Below are 20939 nucleotides of genomic sequence, written 5' to 3'. Positions count from 1 at the left end.
CTAATTACCCAGATTCCCCAATAGACATTTCATGACACTTGCTTTATCATTCTCTGTGTGTGTGTCTCTGTCTCTGTCTCTCTGCCTGTCTCTGTCTCTCTCTATATATATAGAGAGAGACATATACACACACACATACACACACACACATTTTTTTCTGAGCCATTTGAGAGTAAGTTACTGACTTGATGCCTCTCTCCTCCTAAATACCAGTGTCCATTTTCTAAGAACAAGGATATTATCTTACATAAACATACAGTTTTTAAAATCAGAACATTAACACTGACATAATACTATCATTTAATCTACATACTTTATTTGAATTTTGCCATTTGTCTTAGTGATGTCCTTTATAGCAGGAACAGAAGTGATTTACCGTGGGTCTTAGATATGCCCTGCTGTCATACTGCTGTGCTGTAAAATCTATCCCTAATGCCTGTCATGCAAGACCTGATTAACCCAGATGTGTTGCTGGGTGGGTATGGGCTGTCTGTACCATATCTCAGGGCAGAGAATAAGTCATTTGCATCTCCTGTCTTCAAGTGAATTTCCAGGATATTAGCCTCAAGTGCATGCTAGATGCTACCATCTCCTTAATTTTTCTCTCCAACGCTGATCTCAAGCACAGGAAGAGTCCTAAAACATACCATCCCAGAGCTGTGCCATATATAATCAGTAAGTTCAGCCACTGAGCTGAAAGCCTGTCATGTCTCTTCACTCCATGGCTGTATAAAACCTGAAGCTGGTCGGAGCTGAGTGGATAATGTCACCTGGAAGCTGTAGCAAAGACACCTTGTACTGTCACCCTGCCAGTATTCCTTGGCATCCTGTCTTACTAGCTGTGTGACTTTGCAGGGCGCTTCTCTGGGCTCAGTCTCCTTGTTTCAAAATCACATGGATAGGGGCTTCCCTGGTGGCACAGTGGTTGAGAGTCCGCCTGCCGATGCAGGGGACACGGGTTCGTGCCCCGGTCTGGGAAGATCCCACATGCCGCGGAGCGGCTGGGCCCGTGAGCCATGGCCGCTGAGCCTGTACATCTGGAGCCTATGCTCCATAGCGGGAGAGGCCACAACAGTGAGAGGCCCGCGTAACGCAAAAAAAAAAAAAAAAAATCACATGGATAAAATAATACTGACCTCGGTGACCCATTATGAAAATTATAAGAGATAATAAATGTGTGCTTGGCACAAAGCTTGGGGCATAGTTAGAGAGCCATAACTGTGAACAATAATTATTATTAAGTTTGGATATTTTTGTTGTTCTGTAGAAAAGGTTGTCTATTATTGAGAGAACACACTGGCAGGTGTTCATCTATCAAACCCAGTGTTTCCCAATTTTTCACACTAGAAGATGCTTCTAAGTCCTGCCTGGAGATTCCTGTGTGCTTTTCTTGGAATTCTGGAGTTGAAAGACCCAGGGTAGCCCAGGAATCTGTTTTTGATAAATTTTAATTGTGCTCCAGGTGATTCTTAGGGTTAGTAAAATCTAGCAAACATTCATAGGGTGGGTTTGTTTTGTGGGAGAACAGAAGGAAGGAGCATTTTTGCACAGAGTCCCTGGCGAGAGCATCTTGGAAATATCGATATTTAGGGAAGTTCTTCCACTTGTGCCATAAAATGTCCTCGCTCTGTTCTTTCCATAATATGTTTGTGTGAGGATTCAGTTATTGTATTTTTACTCAACATCTTATTTAATTATTTGATTTAGTTAGGTGAAAGTTGTTCAATCTGTCTCTTACTTGAATTTTAACTTCCCATACCCTATCGACAAGTATAAAAGTGAACAGGAAGCTCTAAAAGGGACATTTATACTACTTTTAAGTTTTCATCCTCTTGACTCACTGGTTTGAGGGGTTTTATTCTTACTCTGCAGTTGTCATTTGGATGAAGAATTTTTGACTACTTGTTTCAATGAGAGATAACTGGAGGTACTGATCATAACAGCACTTAATTGCCCCTTAGGAAAATAGATGCTCCAAGGAAAAGAATATTTAAAAGATTAAATATGTCGAGCATCACATCAAGTCTTAGACCGTGTTCTTGAAGGGAATGATATTATTGTTGGCTTTTACCAACTGTGCAGATGTATCTCAGCCCTACGTAACGCTGGTGTAGTAGCCCTAGAGGGGCACTAAAGAACACAGTTTACAGATGAGCCCGCTAAGTCTAGAGAGGCAGACAGTTGACCAGGAATCAAATCTATCTACGTTTCCCACCTCTGAAGTTAGCGTTCTCTCCTCTGCATTACACCACTTCTCATTCATCTCTTTAAAATTCTGTGATCTTGGTTGAGCTTTACACTGACAATTTCGTAGCAGGATTTGCAGGAGATCTCGAAGCCCTGAAACTGGGATTGTCTTCCCCACACCCTGTCCTGTTGGGCATAGTACAGAGAGACTCCTTCTTATCTTAATGGCTTTTCATCTTTAAGGAACTCATTAAAATGTAAATACGCCTAAAGGAATCACTCCTAAACCCATACTGGGGTAACATTTTATCTCAGGGGTTAGTTGAACAAATTGATTTCCAACCGAGAGAGTTGAGAGCAACACTGTGGGGTGAGGAGAGGGCACCGTGCGTCCAGGGCTACGGGGCTGGGCAGCGCAATGTACCAGGGCCCTAAAACGTTGCCTACCTTACAGGTTTAAGTAGAAACAGCTCTGTCTAATACTTTTTAGCTCTGTATTTTTTTCAATGAAGTAGATACTTAACCAAATTAATTCTGAGTGGATAGGTGAAATCACTAATATTGCAAACCATGGATTTTAGCCTCCTGACAAATGGGTTTTTCAATGTACATTTTTGATAAGATCTTAGATTGAAATTGAGATCTGGGTTCTTGACATTTTAATTTTTATGTTTTATAAAAGAAGTAGAATCTGTTTGTTCTTCTGTACTCTTTCTTTACTCAGATTTTGGATGAGATAGGAAGTCCAGATTCTAATACAAAAAATTTCCTTGGGAATCTCCCTCAAATAATTTACAAATCATTCTTATTGGGTACATTTTTAATTTTTAAAAGTCCTGCCTTCCACCTAACATGATGACTGATGTTGTCGTATTGTGTTGTTTTTTCTTCTGTTTTTCAAACAGTTTTTAGAATTCCACTTTGATTTATGAATAGTGGTTTGAGTGTATTTCTTTGTGAATTTTTTTAGTGGTAGTTCTAGAAGTGAAATTTAAATTACAGTATATCTGGTGGCAACACGTTATCAATTTGAGTAAAGTATAGAAACCTTACCTCCCTTTACATCCTTTTCCTCTCCCTTATTTAAATACAATTGTCTTTAAAAATTTATTCTTCATGCATTGAAAATCACATGAAGCAATGTTATAATTTTGTTTCAAATACAATTTAGAAAACTCAAGAGGAGAAGGAAAGTCTATTGTGTTTGCCCATTGTTGTCTGCTTACCATTTCTCTCTCACCTTCCTGATGTTCCAAGATTCCTTTAAAAAAAAAAAAAAAAACTTTCCTGTTTGTTTCAAGAACTCTTAGCCAGTCATTTGTTTTGATAGGTCTGTTGAAGACACACCCTTTCAGCTTTCCTTCATCTGAGAATGTCTTTTTTTTTTTTTTTTTTTTTTCAGTACGTGGGCCTCTCACTGTTGCGGCCCCTCCCATTGCGGAGCATAGGCTCCGGACTCACAGGCTCAGCGGCCATGGCTCATGGGCCCAGCTGCTCTGCGGCATGTGGGTTCCCGGACCGGGGCACGAACCCGTGTCCCCTGCATCGGCAGGCGGACCCTCAACCACTGTGCCACCAGGGAAGCCCCCATCTGAGAATGTCTTTTTAATTTCTTTTTTATCCTTGAAAGATATTTTCACTGAATATAGAATTCTGAGTTGACAGGTCTTTTAGCACTTGAAGAAAGATGTTGTACCAGTTCTTCTGGCCTCCATGGTGTCTGATGAGAAATCTGCTGTCTTTTGAAGTATTTTTCCCCAGTAGGAGAGGCAGTGTTCTTCTCTCTCTTCTTTCAACATATTTTGTTTTTAGTTTTCAGAAGTTTGACTGTGATGTGTCTTGGCATGAGTTTCTTTGGTTTATCTTCTTTGGGATTTACTCAGCTTCTGAAATCTGTAAGTTGGTGTCTTTTACCAAGTTTGGGAAATTTTCACATATTACATCTTCAAATACTCGACTTTAATGACACAAATGTTCAGGCTTTAATTTTAATCACAAATGTTTCTGAGGCTCTGCTCATTTTCTTTTCAGTCTCTTCTCTCTATTGCTCAGGTTGAGCAATTTCTATTGCTCTGTATTCTTGTTCCCTGATGATTCCCACTGTTCTCTCTATTCTGTTGTTGAGCTCATCCACTGAGCCCCTTATATTTTGAGTGTTGTATTTCTTAGTTCTAAAATTTCCATTTTGTTCTTTTATATCTTCTGCTTCTTTGCTGAGATTTTCTATTTTTTTCATTTGTTCCGAGTGTTTATGTAAACTAAAGCATTTTTATGATGGCTGCTTTCAAATCCTTGACAGATAGTTCCTACATCTGTGTCACCTCACTGTTGGCATCTGTTGATTGTCTTTTCTCATTCAAGTTGAGTTCTTGGTATGAATTATTTCTGATTTTATCTGGTTCACTTTGGATATTATGTTGCAATACTTTGGCTCTTATTTAAATCATCTATTTTACCAGAACTCCTCTGACCCTGTGTTGGAAGGAACAGGGAGTGATGTCTTGTTATTGCCAGTTGGAGCATGGAAGTCCAGGTTCCCTGTAGGGTCCCCATTAACACCACCCCAGCGGAAGGTTTGGGCTACCTCATCACAGCTTGATAAGGGTGGAAGTCTAAGCTCCCCACTCAACTTTTGCAGACAGAGATAGGTCCGCAGTTTTTTCTGTAGTGTTTGGCTAGAGCAGAGTAGGTATTACATAAAAGTTTTCTGTCTTGATAGGCTTCTGCTTTCCTCGTCCTTTGGCTAGAGAAAGTAGGCTTTTCTTGGGGGATTTTTTTTCTCTTTGCCTGTTGGTGTTTCTGGATTTCTGCTTCCCTGGCACCAAGTCTGGGATATATGAAGCAAAGAATAACAAAACCCACTGAACTCGACATTGTGTCTTTCCTTGGGTCCCAAAGTTCCTAGCTGGTTTGCCTTCTCCTCTACTTTTCAGAACCTTCTTATATTTCTTTTATTACATATAATGTCCAGAATTGTTAGCTCTACTTAGAAGAAGGAACAGGGAGAAATGCATCTACTCCATCTTGTCTTGGAACTGGAATTCTCCTTGCTGTAGTATTTTGACTCTGAAAAGTCACACATCTTTCTCTATCACTCTGAGACCTACCATGCTGGCAGACATGACGCATTCCCCTGCAGAACTCTACTTCAAATATGCAGGTATAATAAAAGCTCAATATTGTTGTTTGTGGCTCTTTACCGTGTAACCCACTGCCCCAGCAGAAGCACTATCAGTGGAATTTCTCTGTAATGAGATAACATCTGAGGGGTGCTACCTGTCCTATCTGACTGCCTCCTTGATTCTGGAATATTTTCGTCTAACAGGTGAAATACACTTGGGAGGTCAAGAACATTTTTATATGGAAACCCAAAGCATGCTTGTTGTTCCCAAAGGAGAGGATCAAGAAATTGATGTCTACGTGTCCACACAGTTTCCCAAATACATACAGGTAATGTGGGGACCATTATGGAGGGGACATGGCTAAGTGGTTTCTGTCAATAAGATATACCAAGAACAATTTAGAACATTTTAGAAACTGAAGGAGTTTGGAATACTAATAGCCATATCCATTTGGGTATTAATAACCATACAACTTTAAAACTTTTAAGATAGTATTATGAAAGTAATGGCCTTCTGTTTGTGGATCTGTAACTTTAAAATCAGTTATGGGATCAGCCGGTCTCTTTTTCTATACTCTTGGCACTGTTAAGAACATGAAAGAAATGATGACTGTAGTCAACACTGCTGTATTATATATGAAAGTTGTTAAGAAACAGATCCTAAGAGTTCTTGTCACAAGGAGAAATTTTTTTCTTTTAATTGTATCTATATGAGATGGTGGATGTTAACTAGACCTATTGTGGTAATCAATATATGTAAATCAAACCATCATGCTGTGTACCTTAAACTTGTATAGTGATGTATGTCAATTATTGCTCAACAAAACTGAAAAAAAACCCAAAATTTAACAAAGGAAGGCCTGCCCTCCAAAACTTACAGTCACCTAACTCACACGAAGCAATTAGGAAACAGTATTGGGCAGAATGCAAGCAACAAACTCAGAATTTACATAGGTGGAAGAATTAAGGGAATGGAGGTTTGTGAAGCCCGAGAATCATCCAGGAAGTCTCATGAAGATGAAGTCTTAAGCTGGGATTTACAGTGGGAATGAGGTTTGTCTAGATGGTGAGAGGAGAAGCCATTTCCAGGGAGTTCCACACCAAGATCAAATGCCACTCATTCATTCATTCATTCATTCACTTGTCCCTTCTGCAAACCCTTTTTGCCTGTGTCCTATATGCCAGGCAGCACGCGTGTAAAGAAGGAGGAATAATACGAAGACTGCCCAAGCTGGATGTGCCTGGGGTAGCTGGTTTAAGCATCAGGGTGAAAGTAAGGGGAACAAACACTGGGGTCTTGATTCAGTAGGTCACAAGGAGCCAGTGTCATTACCAGAGCAAGTAGGAATGTGGGAATGTGGAGAATGAGGCCTCTTAGAAGGTGGAACACTAAGAAGGATCAGGCGAACTCCATTCCATTCCTGTTCTGCCTCTCACTCCCTGTGTGACGTTGGTCCCATCACTTCATTCCTCTTGGGCTCCCCACGTATAAAAATGAGTTATTAAGACTTAATGACCTGGACTTCCCTGGTGGTGCAGTGGTTAATAATCCACCTGCCAATGCAGTGGACATGGCTTCAAGCCCTGGTCCAGGAAGATCCCACATGCCACGGAGCAACTAAGCCCATGCACCACAACTACTGAGCCTGCACTCTAGAGCCCATGTGCGACAACTACTGAGCCCGCGCGCCTAGAGCCCATGCTCCGCAATAAGAGAAGCCACTGCAATGAGAAGCCCGCACACCGTAACGAAGAGTAGCCCCCGCTTGCCGCAACTAGAGAAAGCCTGCGCGCAGCAACAAAGACCCAGTGCAGGCAAAAATAAAAAATAAAAGTAAGAACAAATAAATAAATAAATAAACTTATAACAGCAACAACAAAAAAGACTTAATGACCTCAAACATTAGGATGGCAAGGAAGAGCAAGGCCTACATCCAGGAAAGACCCACCAGCCACTGAATCCAAATGGGAGGTGAGGAGTGCTCATTCTCCAGTGGAGACAGTGGTGTGCAGGGAAAAGACCCAGTCTGAGAGAGGCTTGGAAGGCCACGAAATCTCACTGCTGCAGGAAACATATCCCTAGGGGTTAGTCTGAAAAGGATACCTTGGGTGTAGTTCATGGGAAAATTTTTTTTAATTTTATTATCACAAAAATATCTCGTTGATATTGGAAGGACTGCTTAATATTAATGATAGTGTTCGTGCTGTCATTACAGCTAAATACTACTGAGATCAGCATGGATGCATGCTTAGGTTACTGGAAATCATCCCATTATTTAGTATAACCACACAACTTGTGTATCATGTACAACATTAAGGGATCAAAATGTGTAAGGACTATTCCCACTCCCTTGCTGCAGATGGGTCAGATTAATGAGAACTGTTATCATTCACAGGACATAGTTGCTTCAACCTTGAAGCTCCCAGCTAACAAGGTCATGTGTCATGTAAAGCGTGTTGGCGGGGCTTTCGGGGGGAAGGTGATGAAAACTGGCATCATGGCAGCCATCACCGCATTTGCTGCAAACAAGTAAGTGGGGAAAATCTGTTAAGTAGACTAAAAATAAAATGAGGTCACATTGAATATTTTCAACATTGCGGTTAAGGAGGAAGAATCTGGGTCAAGGTTATTTAAAATCACATATAATATACAAATATACAAACAAGCTGCCAGCTTGTTACAACTTCTTTCTTTTATATTGTCAAACTACATACTATAAAAACAAAAATGAGAATCAATTACTGAAAAGAGTAAAAACTACAGTAAAATATATAATACCTGGAGAGTAGACAGAAGCAGATCCTGAAAGGGTGGGGTTACTTGTCCTTAGCACCTGTATGTCTACATAGGTCAGCTCAACCTTTTGAGGTAGACATTTATATCTATCTATATATCTACACCTGTACATATCTCAAAAGGTTTATATACATATACATAGATATAAATATGTGTATCTCAAAAGGTGTGTGTGTGTGTGTGTGTGTCTGTGTGTATATTTTTTCCCCTTAATTTAAATGGAAAATTTGCTTCTGTTAGGCTTACCTTTATTTATAGTACCATTTTCCTTTAAGGGTGTCAGAATATAACCATAGGAAATTGTCTTTGGAACAGGCACACCTTTATTTCTTAGCTTAATTTCTTTGCTAAGTAATGTACGTCAGTTCCTCTGCCCCATGACACAAAAAGACCTTCATTCCAGATCTGTCTTATCAGGGAATACTTGGCAGTCAGACACCACTTGAGTTCCTCCATTTGTAACCATCTATAATGTGGCCTTGGGACTGTTTGCCTATCATGGAGGGGATTATCACAGTGGGAAATAACCCCAAAGCAATACCCCAGAGCCTTGGGCCCGACAGCCCTCTTGCATAAGTAGTGAGTGCCAGGCACTGTGCCCTGACCCAAAGGAAGAGGAGGTCACTGGTGTATGCCTGAGAGCAGCACAGCCTGGGCTCAGGGAGTCACTCTGCTGTTCTGCAGTGTGTGTGGACGCCACCAGGCTCTCACTAGGAGTTACATAAACCCCAGATAATACCTGTTAGGTAAAAGAGTTTACCTCTCCCGATTTTTTTTTTTTCCTGTTTTAGGCATGGTCGTGCAGTCCGCTGCATTCTGGAACGAGGAGAAGACATGTTAATAACTGGAGGCCGCCACCCTTACCTTGGAAAGTATAAAGTGAGTAGAAGGATGGGGGATTTATGTTGTAAATATAACATTACAGAAATGCAGAGGGCAGCATCTGGCTACTCTCTACTGGGGAATAACAGTGAGCAGATCAACAAATTGTGTGTCACACTTTCTCTTCCTCGTGCTAACTGATTACTGGCTGGTTCAGTGAAGCTTTTCTGCTTCCCTCAAAGATATCAGTTTGTGGAAAAAGTACGAGCTGGTATTGGCTGCTACAGAGAGCATAGCTGGAAAACATGTGAGTATATACATACGTCCATGAAAGTGGATCTGATAACCACACTATGCCCACAGTTTTGTACGTGGGAGGTAAAAACAGAATAATTTCTGTAACAATAATGTTATGCGAAGTTGCAAATGCTTGCCAACAGCTTTCTCATTTATCAATATGTCAAAGGTATTTTGGTAAAACTCTGTACCAGAAATTCCTAATTCGTAGAAAAGTTTCCGTAGCAGAAAATAAGTATTCTTTTGCTTTATAAGAAATAAGTTTACTTGTCAGAATGGGCTAACTGCTCTAACAACTAAAAACTCTCTGGGGGGCTTACCTGGTGGCGCAGTGGTTGGGAGTCTACCTGCCAATGCAGGGGACACGGGTTCGAGCCCCGGTCCGGGAGGATCCCACATGCCGCGGAGCGGCTTGGCCCGTGAGCCATGGCCACTGAGCCTGCGCGTCCGGAGCCTGTGCTCCGCAACGGGAGAGGCCACAACAGTGAGAGGCCCGCGTACCGCAAAACAAAACAGAACAAAACAAAAAAAACTCTCTGGGACTTAGACCTTTTTTGTGTTAACTCTTGCTCAAGTAACAGCCCAGTGTAATCAGAGGAGGGTGGGAGGTGGGCGGAGAACAGGAGAGAACCCTGCTGCACAGAATCGCTCATGGACTCAAGCTTTTTCCATCTAGTAACACCACCATCCTCCCCTCAGACCGCACTGTTGAATACGGAAGCCACTAGGCACATACGGCTATTTAAATTTAAATCTACTAAGTTAAATGAAAGTTAAAATTCAGTTCCAGGGCTTCCCTGGTGGCGCAGTGGTTGAGAGTCCGCCTGCCGATGCATGGGACTCAGTTTCATGTCCCGGTCCGGGAAGATCCCACGTGCCACGGAGCGGCTGGGCCCGTGAGCCATGGCCGCTGAGCCTGCGCGTCCGGAGCCTGTGCTCCGCAACGGGAGAGGCCACGACAGTGAGAGACCCGTGTACTTCAAAAAAAAAAAAAAAATTCAGTTCCACAGTTGCATTAACTATATTTCAAGTGCTCAATAACCACCTGTGGCTAGTGGCTGCCATATAGGACAGGCAAATAGAGAACATTGCCATCATCACAGGAAGTTCCATTCGTTAGCACTGCCCTAAAGACTCTTTGTCCTCCAGTGGATTTTCTGCAGAGGGCAGCAGACAAGGGAAGGGAAGGGAAGAGAGGGAGCAGAGTGTTCTGTGGGAGATGTTTTGAGCACCAGACCTGGAAGTGGTGGCCCTTGCTTTAATCGCCACATTATTGGCCAGAACTTTGCCACCTAACTGCAAGGGAGCATGGGAAATGTAGTCTTCCTGCATGCCCAGGATGAAAGACAACAGGATTTGTTGAACACATCACATCGTTTCTACCACAACTGGTGTACCTGCATACATATTGTTAGAAGATAACGAATGTATCTATTTCAACTTACATTCACCCTAAGCTATATTTTGAATTGGGTTTAGTGCAACATAGATTTATTAGAGCAACCTTTGTCCTGAAGGAGGCCACATTTTAGCCGTTGAGGGGGAAATAAGACTTACACATATGAAGTCATTATGAAAACATAATAATCTCAGGTTAAAGGAGGAGGTGCACATAGTAAAACTATGGGGAGAGATGAATATGAGTTGGAGTGTGTACAGGAAACTTCTTAGAGAAGGTGAAACGTAAATGACCTTCAAGAATGGATTGGCAGAAAGAAGGCATACCAGGTGGTGGGAATAGTAGCAGCATAAATGCAGAGGTGGGATACACGTGGCCTGTTTGATAGGGGCAGGAATAAGGGGAGAAGGGGAATTAGAGCACAGAGCGCTTACTGGAAAGTAATGGGAAATAAGGTGGGTTGGGTTAGGTGATGCCAGACTCAGAGTGGCCTGAGAATCCCAGGATGGGGGGTTAAACTTGATCTCATAAGATACAGTGAGACTGAGTAGATTCTTGACCAGTCAAGTGTCATAACCAAACATGGGCGCTTTGAGGGGGAGAATATGATGGCACTGGGCAGGACGACCTAGTGAGGAGGGAGGACGCACACCACCTGGGGGCAGCTGATGCTTTCAGACATGAAGCAGTTGGGGTCTGGCTATGATAGGAAGATGTAGAAAAAGAGCTGGGTCCAAGAGCTATTATAAAATAAAATAGAATTCGGTGACAAACTTAGCAAAATATAATGGAGAATAAAAACCACAAACATGCCTTGGAGGTTTCTGATAGAAAGCCAAGTTGGAAGGAGAAAACAGTCTAGATGGACAGGGATGAGTTTATTTGTGTGTTTGGAGAAGAAGTGACAGTGGGACATTTAAAAGTGGAAATGTCCTTTATCGATATGGGACTTTATTGCAAAGACTGGATTATAAGTTACAGAAACCATCAGCGTAGTGATGATTAAAACCTTGAGGAAATAATGTGTTCTGATGGAGGGTAGTATGAGGACAGGAGATGATATTAATAATATTTACAGTAGTATTATTTAGAATACTTGCTAGGTTTCAGTCACTGGCTTATGATTTTCCCTGCATTACCTTACTTATTGCCAGGTCACAGATAGTCAGAGAGGTTATATGACTTGCCCGAGATCACAGAGTGGGTTAAGTGGCAGAACCAGGACTCAGACTTAAACTGCTGAATTCACAGTTCATGCCCTTGACTTCGGTTTGAATTTGGTTCCAGTCAACAAAAATCATTAAAATAAACTTTACTTTTATTATTATTATCATTATTATTATTATTTTTTGGCTACGCCACATGGCTTGCGGGATCTTAGTTCCCCGATCAGGGATCGAACCCAGGCCCCGGCAATGAAAGCACAGAGTCCTAACCACTGGAGCACCAGGGAATTCCCAAAATGAACTTTAATAATATTGAATACATCTTAAAAGCAAGGAAGATATTTATTTAAAAGACCTCCAGCAACACCAAATGCTGCTGAGAATTGTGATGAAATTGGGCCCTATGAGAAAAATGTGCAGAGTCCATTACGTGCAGGCCACCAGATTTGGAGATTAGAAGATCGCTGGCTTTAGGGGAAAAGGTTTTGGTGGAAATATGAGGATGGGAGTCAGAATTCAAGAGCTTATGGTGAGAAAAAGAGGTCAAGAAATATGCAGTTGATTTGCTTTAGGAGGAGAAAAAAGATTGAACAGTAGTGACAGATTAAACAGGAGGGTTTTTTTGTGTGTTTGTTTTGCTTTTATATCTTTCTCTATCCTTCCTTTTTTATTGTTATTATTTTTATTTGTGGCAAAATACACATAACATAAAATTTACTATCTTAACCTTTTTTTTTTTTTTTTTTTTTTTGCGGTACACGGGCCTCTCACTGTTGTGGCCTCTCCCGTTGCGGAGCACAGGCTCCGGATGCACAGGCTCAGTGGCCATGGCTCACAGGCCCAGCCGCTCCGTGGCATGTGGGATCCTCCTGGACTGGGGCACGAACCCGTGTCCCCTGCATCAGCAGGAGGACTCTCAACCACTGAGCCACCAGGGAAGCCCAATCTTAACCATTTTTAAGTGTACAGTTCAGTGGCATTATTAAGTACAGTCACATTGTTGTGCAGTCATCACCATCCATCTCTGGAATTCTTTTCACCTTGCAAAAGTGAAACTCTGTACCCATTAAGCAATAACTCCCCATTCCTTCCTCTCCCAACAGCCCCAGGAAACCACCATTCTACTGTCTGTCTCTGTGCATTGGAGTACTTTGGGTGCCTCACATAAACAGAACCATACAGTGTTTGTCCTTTTGTGACTGACTTATTTCACTTAGCATAATGTCCACAAAGTTCATCCATGTTGTAGCATGTGTCAGAATTTTTTCCTTCCTTTTTTTTGGCTGAATAATATTCCATCGTATGTATATGCCATATTTTGTTTCTCCACTCATTTATTGATGGACACTTGAGTTGCTTCTACCCCTTGTGAATAATGTTGCTGTGAACATAGGTATACATATATCTCCCTGATATCCTGCCTTCAATTCCTTTGGCTAAATACCCAGTTGCACCATTTTACCTTGCCACCAAGAGAGCACAAGGGTTCCAGTTTCTCCACGTCTGCACCAACACATTGTTTTGTTTCTGTTTTTTGGGTTTTTTTTTTTTTTTTGCTATAGTAGCTATTCTAATGGATGTGAGGTGGTATCTTATGGTTTTGATTGGCATTTCCCTAATTATTAGTGATGCCGAGCATCTTTTCATGTGCTTGTTACCCATTTTGTATATTTTCATTGGAGAAGTGTCTATTCAAGTCCTTTGTCTACTTTTTAATCAGGTTGTTTGGGGCTTTTTGTTGTTGAGTTGTAGGAGTTCTTTATACATCCCAGATATTAACCCCTTATCAGATATATGGTTTGCAAATATTTTCTCCCATTCTCTGGATTGCCTTTTCACTCTGTTGATTGTATCCTTTCATACTGGGAAGTTTTAAATTTTGATATAGTCCAATTGATCTGTTTTTTCTTTTGTTGCTTATGCTTTTGGTGTCTTAGCCAAGAAATTGTCAAATCTAATGTCATAAAATTTTTCATCTATATGTAGAGGGTTCACAAGTGACAGAGTAAACTTTAGAGAGACTTGGTCCCCAGAACCAGTATCAAAGGTCCATTCTCTTTCCCCAGGCTGGATTCATGCACGATGGCAGAATCCTGGCCCTGGATGTGGAGCATTATGGCAATGGAGGTGCCTCCCTGGATGAGTCGTTACTTGTAAGTGTTTTAATGAGCAAATTCACATTCTGGAAAGTGTTACATAAAATTATTTAATTCCGAAAAAGTGTTCAATAGTTAAATAATATTTCATTATAAAAGCATAAAGATTCGCAATGCAGGGAGCAAGTAGACTCATGTTACTTACTGGTGCCCCCAGGGTGAGCCCAGAGATACTGGCTAAGTCTGCATCTGTGTGTTATCTCCGTGTTTCCCAAACTTAGAGCTCTTTTCCCAGATGCAAGCATTAGACCTTCACCTTGACCCCACTGATGTTTTGAAATGGATACTTCTTTGCTGTAGGGCCACCCTGTGCACTATAAGATGTCCCTCAGTTTCATTGGCTTCTATCCAGTATGTGTCAGTGGCGCAGCTACCCTCCAGACCTAACAACCCAAAATATCTCCAGACATTGGCAAATGTCCCAGGAAGGAAGAGGGGAAAATTGCCCCTGGTTGAGAACAAATGCATTAGGCCAAATACCAACATTTTTTTTCCTGTTTTTCAGGATATTTTATTCTGTAAACAGAGAGAGACTCTACATTCTGTAGACTGAGAGGGCCTATGAATGCTTCAAAGGCTTTTGGAAACTTTTAAAACCTGGGGGGAAATGCATTAGCCCTAATGTGAAAATGTAAAAGTAATGATTTCAAAAAAAATTATTCAAATCTTTAAAAATCATTTTACAGTAAAAATGCATTTAGTTTGAGACATGGGTCAAGGTTAGCATGTTTGATGTGACGTAGGTCATTTCTGGCCTGATTTTGGTCCGAAGTCTCAGGATGGTAAAACAGGTGCAGAAGGATGAGGTCTCATCACATCAACTCTGGATTTCCCCAGATGATAGAGATGGGACTTCTGAAAATGGAAAATGCCTACAAGTTTCCCAACCTGCGCTGTCGGGCGTGGGCGTGCAGAACCAACCTTCCATCCAACACGGCTTTGCGAGGGTTTGGCTTTCCTCAGACAGGGCTGATCACCGAATCCTGTATCACGGAAGTTGCAGCCAAATGCGGGTTGTCTCCTGAGAAGGTAAAACTGAATTAGTTTCACAGACGAAAGAATGAATTTTAGAGGTGGGAGGGCCACTGGGAGTCTTCATGTTGAGGAATTTGTGGTCCATAGGGGCTACATGATTTTCTGGAGGTAACCCAGCTAACTAGTTAATACAGAGCAGGACTCCAGAGTTCAGGGGCCCTTGTCTTACTCGGGCTCCTCAAAAATCCTGGGGCAGAGGGTGTTGAGAAGTGAGCTCTGGATTCATTGTTAGTGACAAGTCTCCATGGGTTAGAAGTATAACTGCTACTAATAAGTTCTGTCAACCCTTCTTTCCTCTGCTTCCTTAACATCTTAGGGAGCTGTCATCTGAGTCATTTCAGTTACTAAAATGGCCTCCTTTCTGTTCTTTAAGTCTTGGTCCCAATTTCATTCATTAACAAGCTCGGTTCCCTTCCCAGGATCCTGGAGTAGAGTTGGGGTGGGCAGAAGGTGTGCCCTCTGCCCCCTTCTCCCTCCCGTGAGGACCAGGGAAAACAGACAGCATCTCCCCAGCTGACTTCTCCCAGCAAGCTCTCTGTCCTCTTCTTGGTTAGATGGAGCCACTTTTCAAGTATGTTGTCTCCGGGCTCCATTTCTGCCAGCCCTCTCAGAAATCGACAGTCCCCTGCAAGCATTAAATCTCCTACTGACCCTCAGCTGGCCCCTCACGCAGCATCCCCTGAAGCCCACGCCTCTTGGCCCCATGCTGCAGCCATCCATGGAAAGCCCCAGTCCCTGATTCATCTACCTCCTTCCCCCCAGCACTAGAATTTGTGACCATAGGCAGGAGCCATCATCTTTATGTCTCTTGAACTTGGGGGGGGCCTTGCCCCTCCCTTCCTGGCTGTCTCACCATGGCCTCTTTCCCAGATGTGCTGTCACATTGGTAGCACTAGGAGGAGGATCAGCTAATGACCTCCCTTCATCCCCAGAGAAGATGGAGGAGAGAGTAGCCGTCCTTCAAAACACCACAGCAGGGATTTCCCTGGTGGTCCAGTGGTTAAGATCCGCACTCCCAATGGAGGGGGTCTGGGTTAGATCCCTGGTCAGGGAACTAGGTACCACATGCCGCAACTAAAGATCCCACGTGCTGCAACTAAAGATCCCATGTGCTGCAACTTAAGATCCTGTGTGCCACAACTAAGACCCAGCACAGCCAAATAAATAAATAAATTTTTTTAAACCCCAAAAAACAACAACAAAAAAAAACACATTCCCCAAAATGGCACAGCTCACTAATTTCCAGTCATCCTTTTATAATGATCTGAGACTTTTTGGAGGGGGAGATGGGAAGAAGATATGTCTATAATGGCCCCTGTCAGCTTGGGGAGAGGGCTGGCCTCAACTGCTGAGAGTTTTCTCAGCTGAGAATGTGAAGTACTTGACCTTTTGTTCTCAGCTGCGTGCCTTAGTCACCAATTTCTGGGAATTCAGGAAGAATTCTACTCTGCTTCAGACATCCTGGGATAGAATCTCTTAATTGGCTTTTCATCCTAGTTATGGGCTATATTTAAACAAACTTTCATAGTTTCCTGTTTGGAAGTGAGTGGTCTTCTCTTGCCTCAGCATCTGAAAATTGAAATCACACGGATCATGTAGCCTGGAATTAAATTCAGCATTACCTTTCAACAGATACTCGCAAGTACAACTGGAATTAAGAGTCCACGGTGTACCTAGACTGCACTGTTGAGTTATATAAGGAATATGAGGCAAGGAGTCCTTCCTCTGAACTCACACAAGAGCGGCATCGAAGGCATATAAGTGCTAACACATTTGATAGAGGCTCTGAGTAGAGGAAGAGGAAGATGTTATGTGTTGGAAAAGGCTTCAGCAAGGAGTAGATTGAACTCAGTTTGGGTTTTCTATGATGAGCAGAATTTGACGAGGAGGACAGTGGGTGGGAGAGACTACGTCTGCCTCGTGCCCCCCCAACCCTTTTGATCTCCTTCTCTTTTGTAGGTCCGAACGATAAACATGTATAAGGAAATTGATCAAACACCCTACAAACAAGAGATTAATGCCAAGAACCTGATCCAGTGTTGGAAAGAATGCATGGCCATGTCTTCCTACGCCCTAAGGAAAGCAGCTGTAGAAAAATTCAACTCGGAGAATTGCTGGAAGAAGAAGGGGCTGGCAATGGTCCCCCTCAAGTTTCCTGTCGGCCTTGGATCAGTTGCTGCTGGTCAGGTCAGTTCTCCAAACAGACAAATCAAAAGGTGTTGAGGAAACTTTCCATTAAGGTGGATTAGCCATATGGTTGCAATATCTAATTGTTCAACTTCCCCAAAGCTGTGCTCCGTCCAACTAGTTTTTCTCCAGAGGAGACGAGAGCTACTTTGCCCACTTCCCCAGGGTTGGTGACAAGCATTCTTGCTGGGAAATTGGGAGACCCAACACCTATTCCTGGCCTTGGAATTGAACAGCTGAGTTAGCTCACTGTGGGCCCATATCACTTAAGTATAAAATAAGGGTGGGGACCAATGACCCCCAAGACTCCTCTTCAGCTACTCTGATTCTGTGAGATAGAAACAGGAAATGAAATAGTAACAAGAAGCTGCGAGGCAGTCAGTGTTCCTCCCCTTTTTGGTGGGTTGGGGAAAATTACATCCAGAAAAATAAATCATTTAAATAGCTTTTCAAACACAATCGTAGAAGTTTGTTTTTCACTTTACAGCCGTTAAAGGTATCATGGGGAGGACTGAAAATCTATTCTTTTTTTTTTTTTTTAATAAATTTATTTATTTATTTTTGGCTGCTTTGGGTCTTCATTGCTGCGCACAGGCTTTCTCTAGTTGGGGCGAGCAGAGGCTACTCTTTGTTGCGGTGCACGGGCTTCTCATTGCGGTGGCTTCTCTTGTTGCAGAGCATGGGCTCTAGGTACACAGGCTCCAGTAGTTGCAGCACGCGGGCTCGGTAGTTGTGGCTCATGGGCCCAGCCGCTCCACGGCATGTGGGACCTTCCAAGCCCAGGGCTCGAACCTGTGTCCCCTGCATTGGCAGGCAGATTCTTAACCACTGCGCCACCAGGGAAGTCCTGAAAAATCTATTCTTGTTGTTTACTTTCTTTAATTGATTAAATGAGTTCCCTGCTTGGTTGCTAAACCTCACTTGCAGGTTCCACCTCTTCAATCTTGAGTGGAACTTACCCCGGACAGCTGGTGGTCTTTATTGTCGCTCATTGTACAGCAGGGACGTGGGAACCCTGTTCCCTATGTTCTTACGTGTCCGTGTGTGTATCTATACATACATGTGGATGAGGCGGCAGAGCCCTCAAAACTGTAGTCACTCCCCTTCGCAGAGTTCACACCTTTGGCTGAACCGTGAAGAAGGTACGGCAGGTGTGTGTGTTGAGCGCTGACAGAATAGGGGTAAGTGGGGGTGGGGCCGTGAGGAGCACTAGTGTGTAGGCCGTGTGATGGGGAGGCCAGGAAAAGCAGGCAGGAAGGCCCTTCCCCCATTTCCACACCCATCATCCACCCATCTATCCTGACTCAGCCTTGATGAAATCACCAGAACGTTTTCATGCAGCTTTGATTGTAGGTGGGTTAACGCAGAGGGGCGTCTAACAGCACAGTGGTGATCTGAGTGCAGCCTTCCTATGCCTCTCCTGTTTACGACGGCAAAACAGCACAGATGTTGTTTAGTCATCTGCCTACGATTTACTCAGATGAGAGAGTCAAGAGGCTCTGGTTGAGGAATAAAGGCAAAAACAAGGTTATTTATTTATTTATTTATTTTTTTACAGTTTGAATTTTTTTTATTAGTTTCTGCTTTATAACAAAGTGAATCAGTTATACATATACATCTGTTCCCACATCCCTTCCCTCTTGCGTCTCCCTCCCTGCCACCCTCCCTATCCCACCCCTCCAGGCGATCACAAAGCACCGAGCTGATCTCCCTGTGCTATGCGGCTGCTTCCCACTAGCTATCTACCTTACGTTTGGTAGTGTATATATGTCCATGCCTCTCTCTCGCTTTGTCCCAGCTTACCCTTCCCCCTCCCCATATCCTCAAGTCCATTCTCAAGTAGGTCTGTGTCTTTATTCCTGTTTTACCCCTAGGTTCTTCATGACATTTTTTTCCTTAAATTCCATATATATGTAAAAACAAGGTTATTAAAAAGGAAAGGAAGGGGGGAAACTATCCCTAGAAAAGGGTTAGCGAACAGTGACTCTTTGTATATAGTTCTGGAGCAAACTGATTAGCCAGCGGGCAGCAGAGAGGTCAGTCTGGGCCAGCTGTCCTTGAGTACACCAACCAGGATCATGCAGAAAACAATTTCCATTGTATATGAATCTTCTGGAAATTTGGGGGCGTTAGGCTGTGGGTAGACATGGCAGGCTGTCTCTATTCAATGGTTGCCATTACTTAATACCTGGCCTCCACAGGAGACTAGGTCTGTCCCATTTCCCTCATCAGAAATTTCTCAAAAAGTAGATAAAAATTAACGATAATTACTGAGCACCTACTATGTTGTAAGTTCTTTTAGATTTTATCTCATTCAGCCCTCAGGGCAACCTATAAGATTTGTAACCTTATGTTAATGATGAGAAACTGAGGCTCAGAGAGCTTAAATAACTTGTCCAGAGTCCCACAGCTGGTGAGAGGCGGGGCTGGTGCTAGAACTCAGGTCTCAGAGGCTCCAGAAGCTCTGCTTTGTCAGCTACAGCAAGCTGCTTCCCCATAGCACCTTCTGGAGGGAACTGAGGTGGGATTCAGCTCAGCTGGGAAGAAACTAGACAACAGCCAGCAGCACAAATTCATTCTCAAAGGCTCCTGAGACGCTCTCCCCACCACCACCATCCCCTCCCATCCTTCCCTGGAAACCAGCTTCTGTGCTTAAAACATTTGCTTAAGGCTGAATTGCAGAGTTGAATTGAGGAGTTTGAGATCAGTCAGGCTGCTTCCTGGAAGCCACACGCTGAAAGCCTCTGTTCTGAAGCAAACCAGATAGAGGGGGGAACTAGAGCACCTTCTGTGTCTACGGCACTAGGCTGAGTGATTTGCAATTTCCCACTTGATTTAAGCCCTATCTCCCCTCTGTTGGCTGGTGTGAGGGGGAGCTGAAGCCCACAGAGGTCCGCTGTCCTACGGAAGGACATCCAGCTAGTGAGTGGTAGAAAAAGGACTTGACTTCAGGACGGTGCTCCCAACAGCTGAGGCTGTCAGACATGCCTCACCTGCATTACATTTAATTCCTAGACAGAGCACTGAAGTGCACACAGTATCTAATGAACCTCTGTATTCCCAGTGCTTCATACGGTGCCTGGCACAGAAGAGGAACTCAACTGTTTGAATGGCTGCGACATTTTGGGAATCTGTTGGGTCAAAGCTCATGTCTCACCAACACCAGCAGTCATTGCTTGAGGACTTAAATTTCACAGACTAAGTTCCAGGTTTATATTAGAGAACTATCTGTTCCCACGTGCCAGTTGTGCTGATTTCGTAGATGCACCTTTTTTTTTTTTTTGCGGTACGCGGGCCTCTCACTGTTGTGGCCTCTCCCGTTGTGGAGCACAGGCTCCGGATGCGCAGGCTTAGTGGCCATGGCTCACGGGCCTAGCCGCTCTGTGGCATGTGGGATCCTCCCAGACAGGGGCACGAACCCGTGTCCCCTGCATCGGCAGGCGGACTCTCAACCACTGCGCCACCAGGGAAGCCCGTGGATGCAGCTTTGCAGCATTATCTTTTGTGGCGCTAACAGTGGGCCATCCGGTGGTGCCACTTAACTGAACCAAATTCGACATTTTAAGTGGCCCAAGAAGACTGCAGCAGCACATGGGACAAGTTACTCAGCAGTCTCGGACAGAAATGCTGCCCTGGACACACAGGCAGAGCGCTGCTGCCAGCGGGGTCACACATGAAGGAAATGCACAATCCACTGTACTTGTAGTTCAGTCACATGTGCCAGCTACACATTTCACCCACAAGCAACTTCTGAATTGCTGGCAGAGCCAAG

At 43.3% G+C, this 20939-nt stretch overlaps 1 protein-coding gene across 1 annotated transcript in view; it reads left to right on the top strand.

The window, feature by feature from the left end:
* LOC132494667 (aldehyde oxidase 1) overlaps positions 1-20939 on the top strand; it is a 74001-nt gene that overhangs the window by 37364 nt on the left and 15698 nt on the right. Inside the window, exons 21-26 of the mRNA XM_060105855.1 lie at positions 5513-5637; positions 7705-7838; positions 8897-8984; positions 13856-13942; positions 14783-14974; positions 16940-17167. Of these exons, the coding sequence (XP_059961838.1) occupies positions 5513-5637; positions 7705-7838; positions 8897-8984; positions 13856-13942; positions 14783-14974; positions 16940-17167 (854 nt within the window). The remainder of the gene's footprint in view (positions 1-5512; positions 5638-7704; positions 7839-8896; positions 8985-13855; positions 13943-14782; positions 14975-16939; positions 17168-20939) is intronic.

This window comes from Mesoplodon densirostris, chromosome 8 (genome assembly GCF_025265405.1).
Source record: "Mesoplodon densirostris isolate mMesDen1 chromosome 8, mMesDen1 primary haplotype, whole genome shotgun sequence".
In the NCBI taxonomy this organism is placed as follows: Eukaryota; Metazoa; Chordata; class Mammalia; order Artiodactyla; family Ziphiidae; genus Mesoplodon; species Mesoplodon densirostris.
Note: the sequence above shows the minus strand (reverse complement) of the source record. Positions and strands in the feature narration are given on the sequence as shown.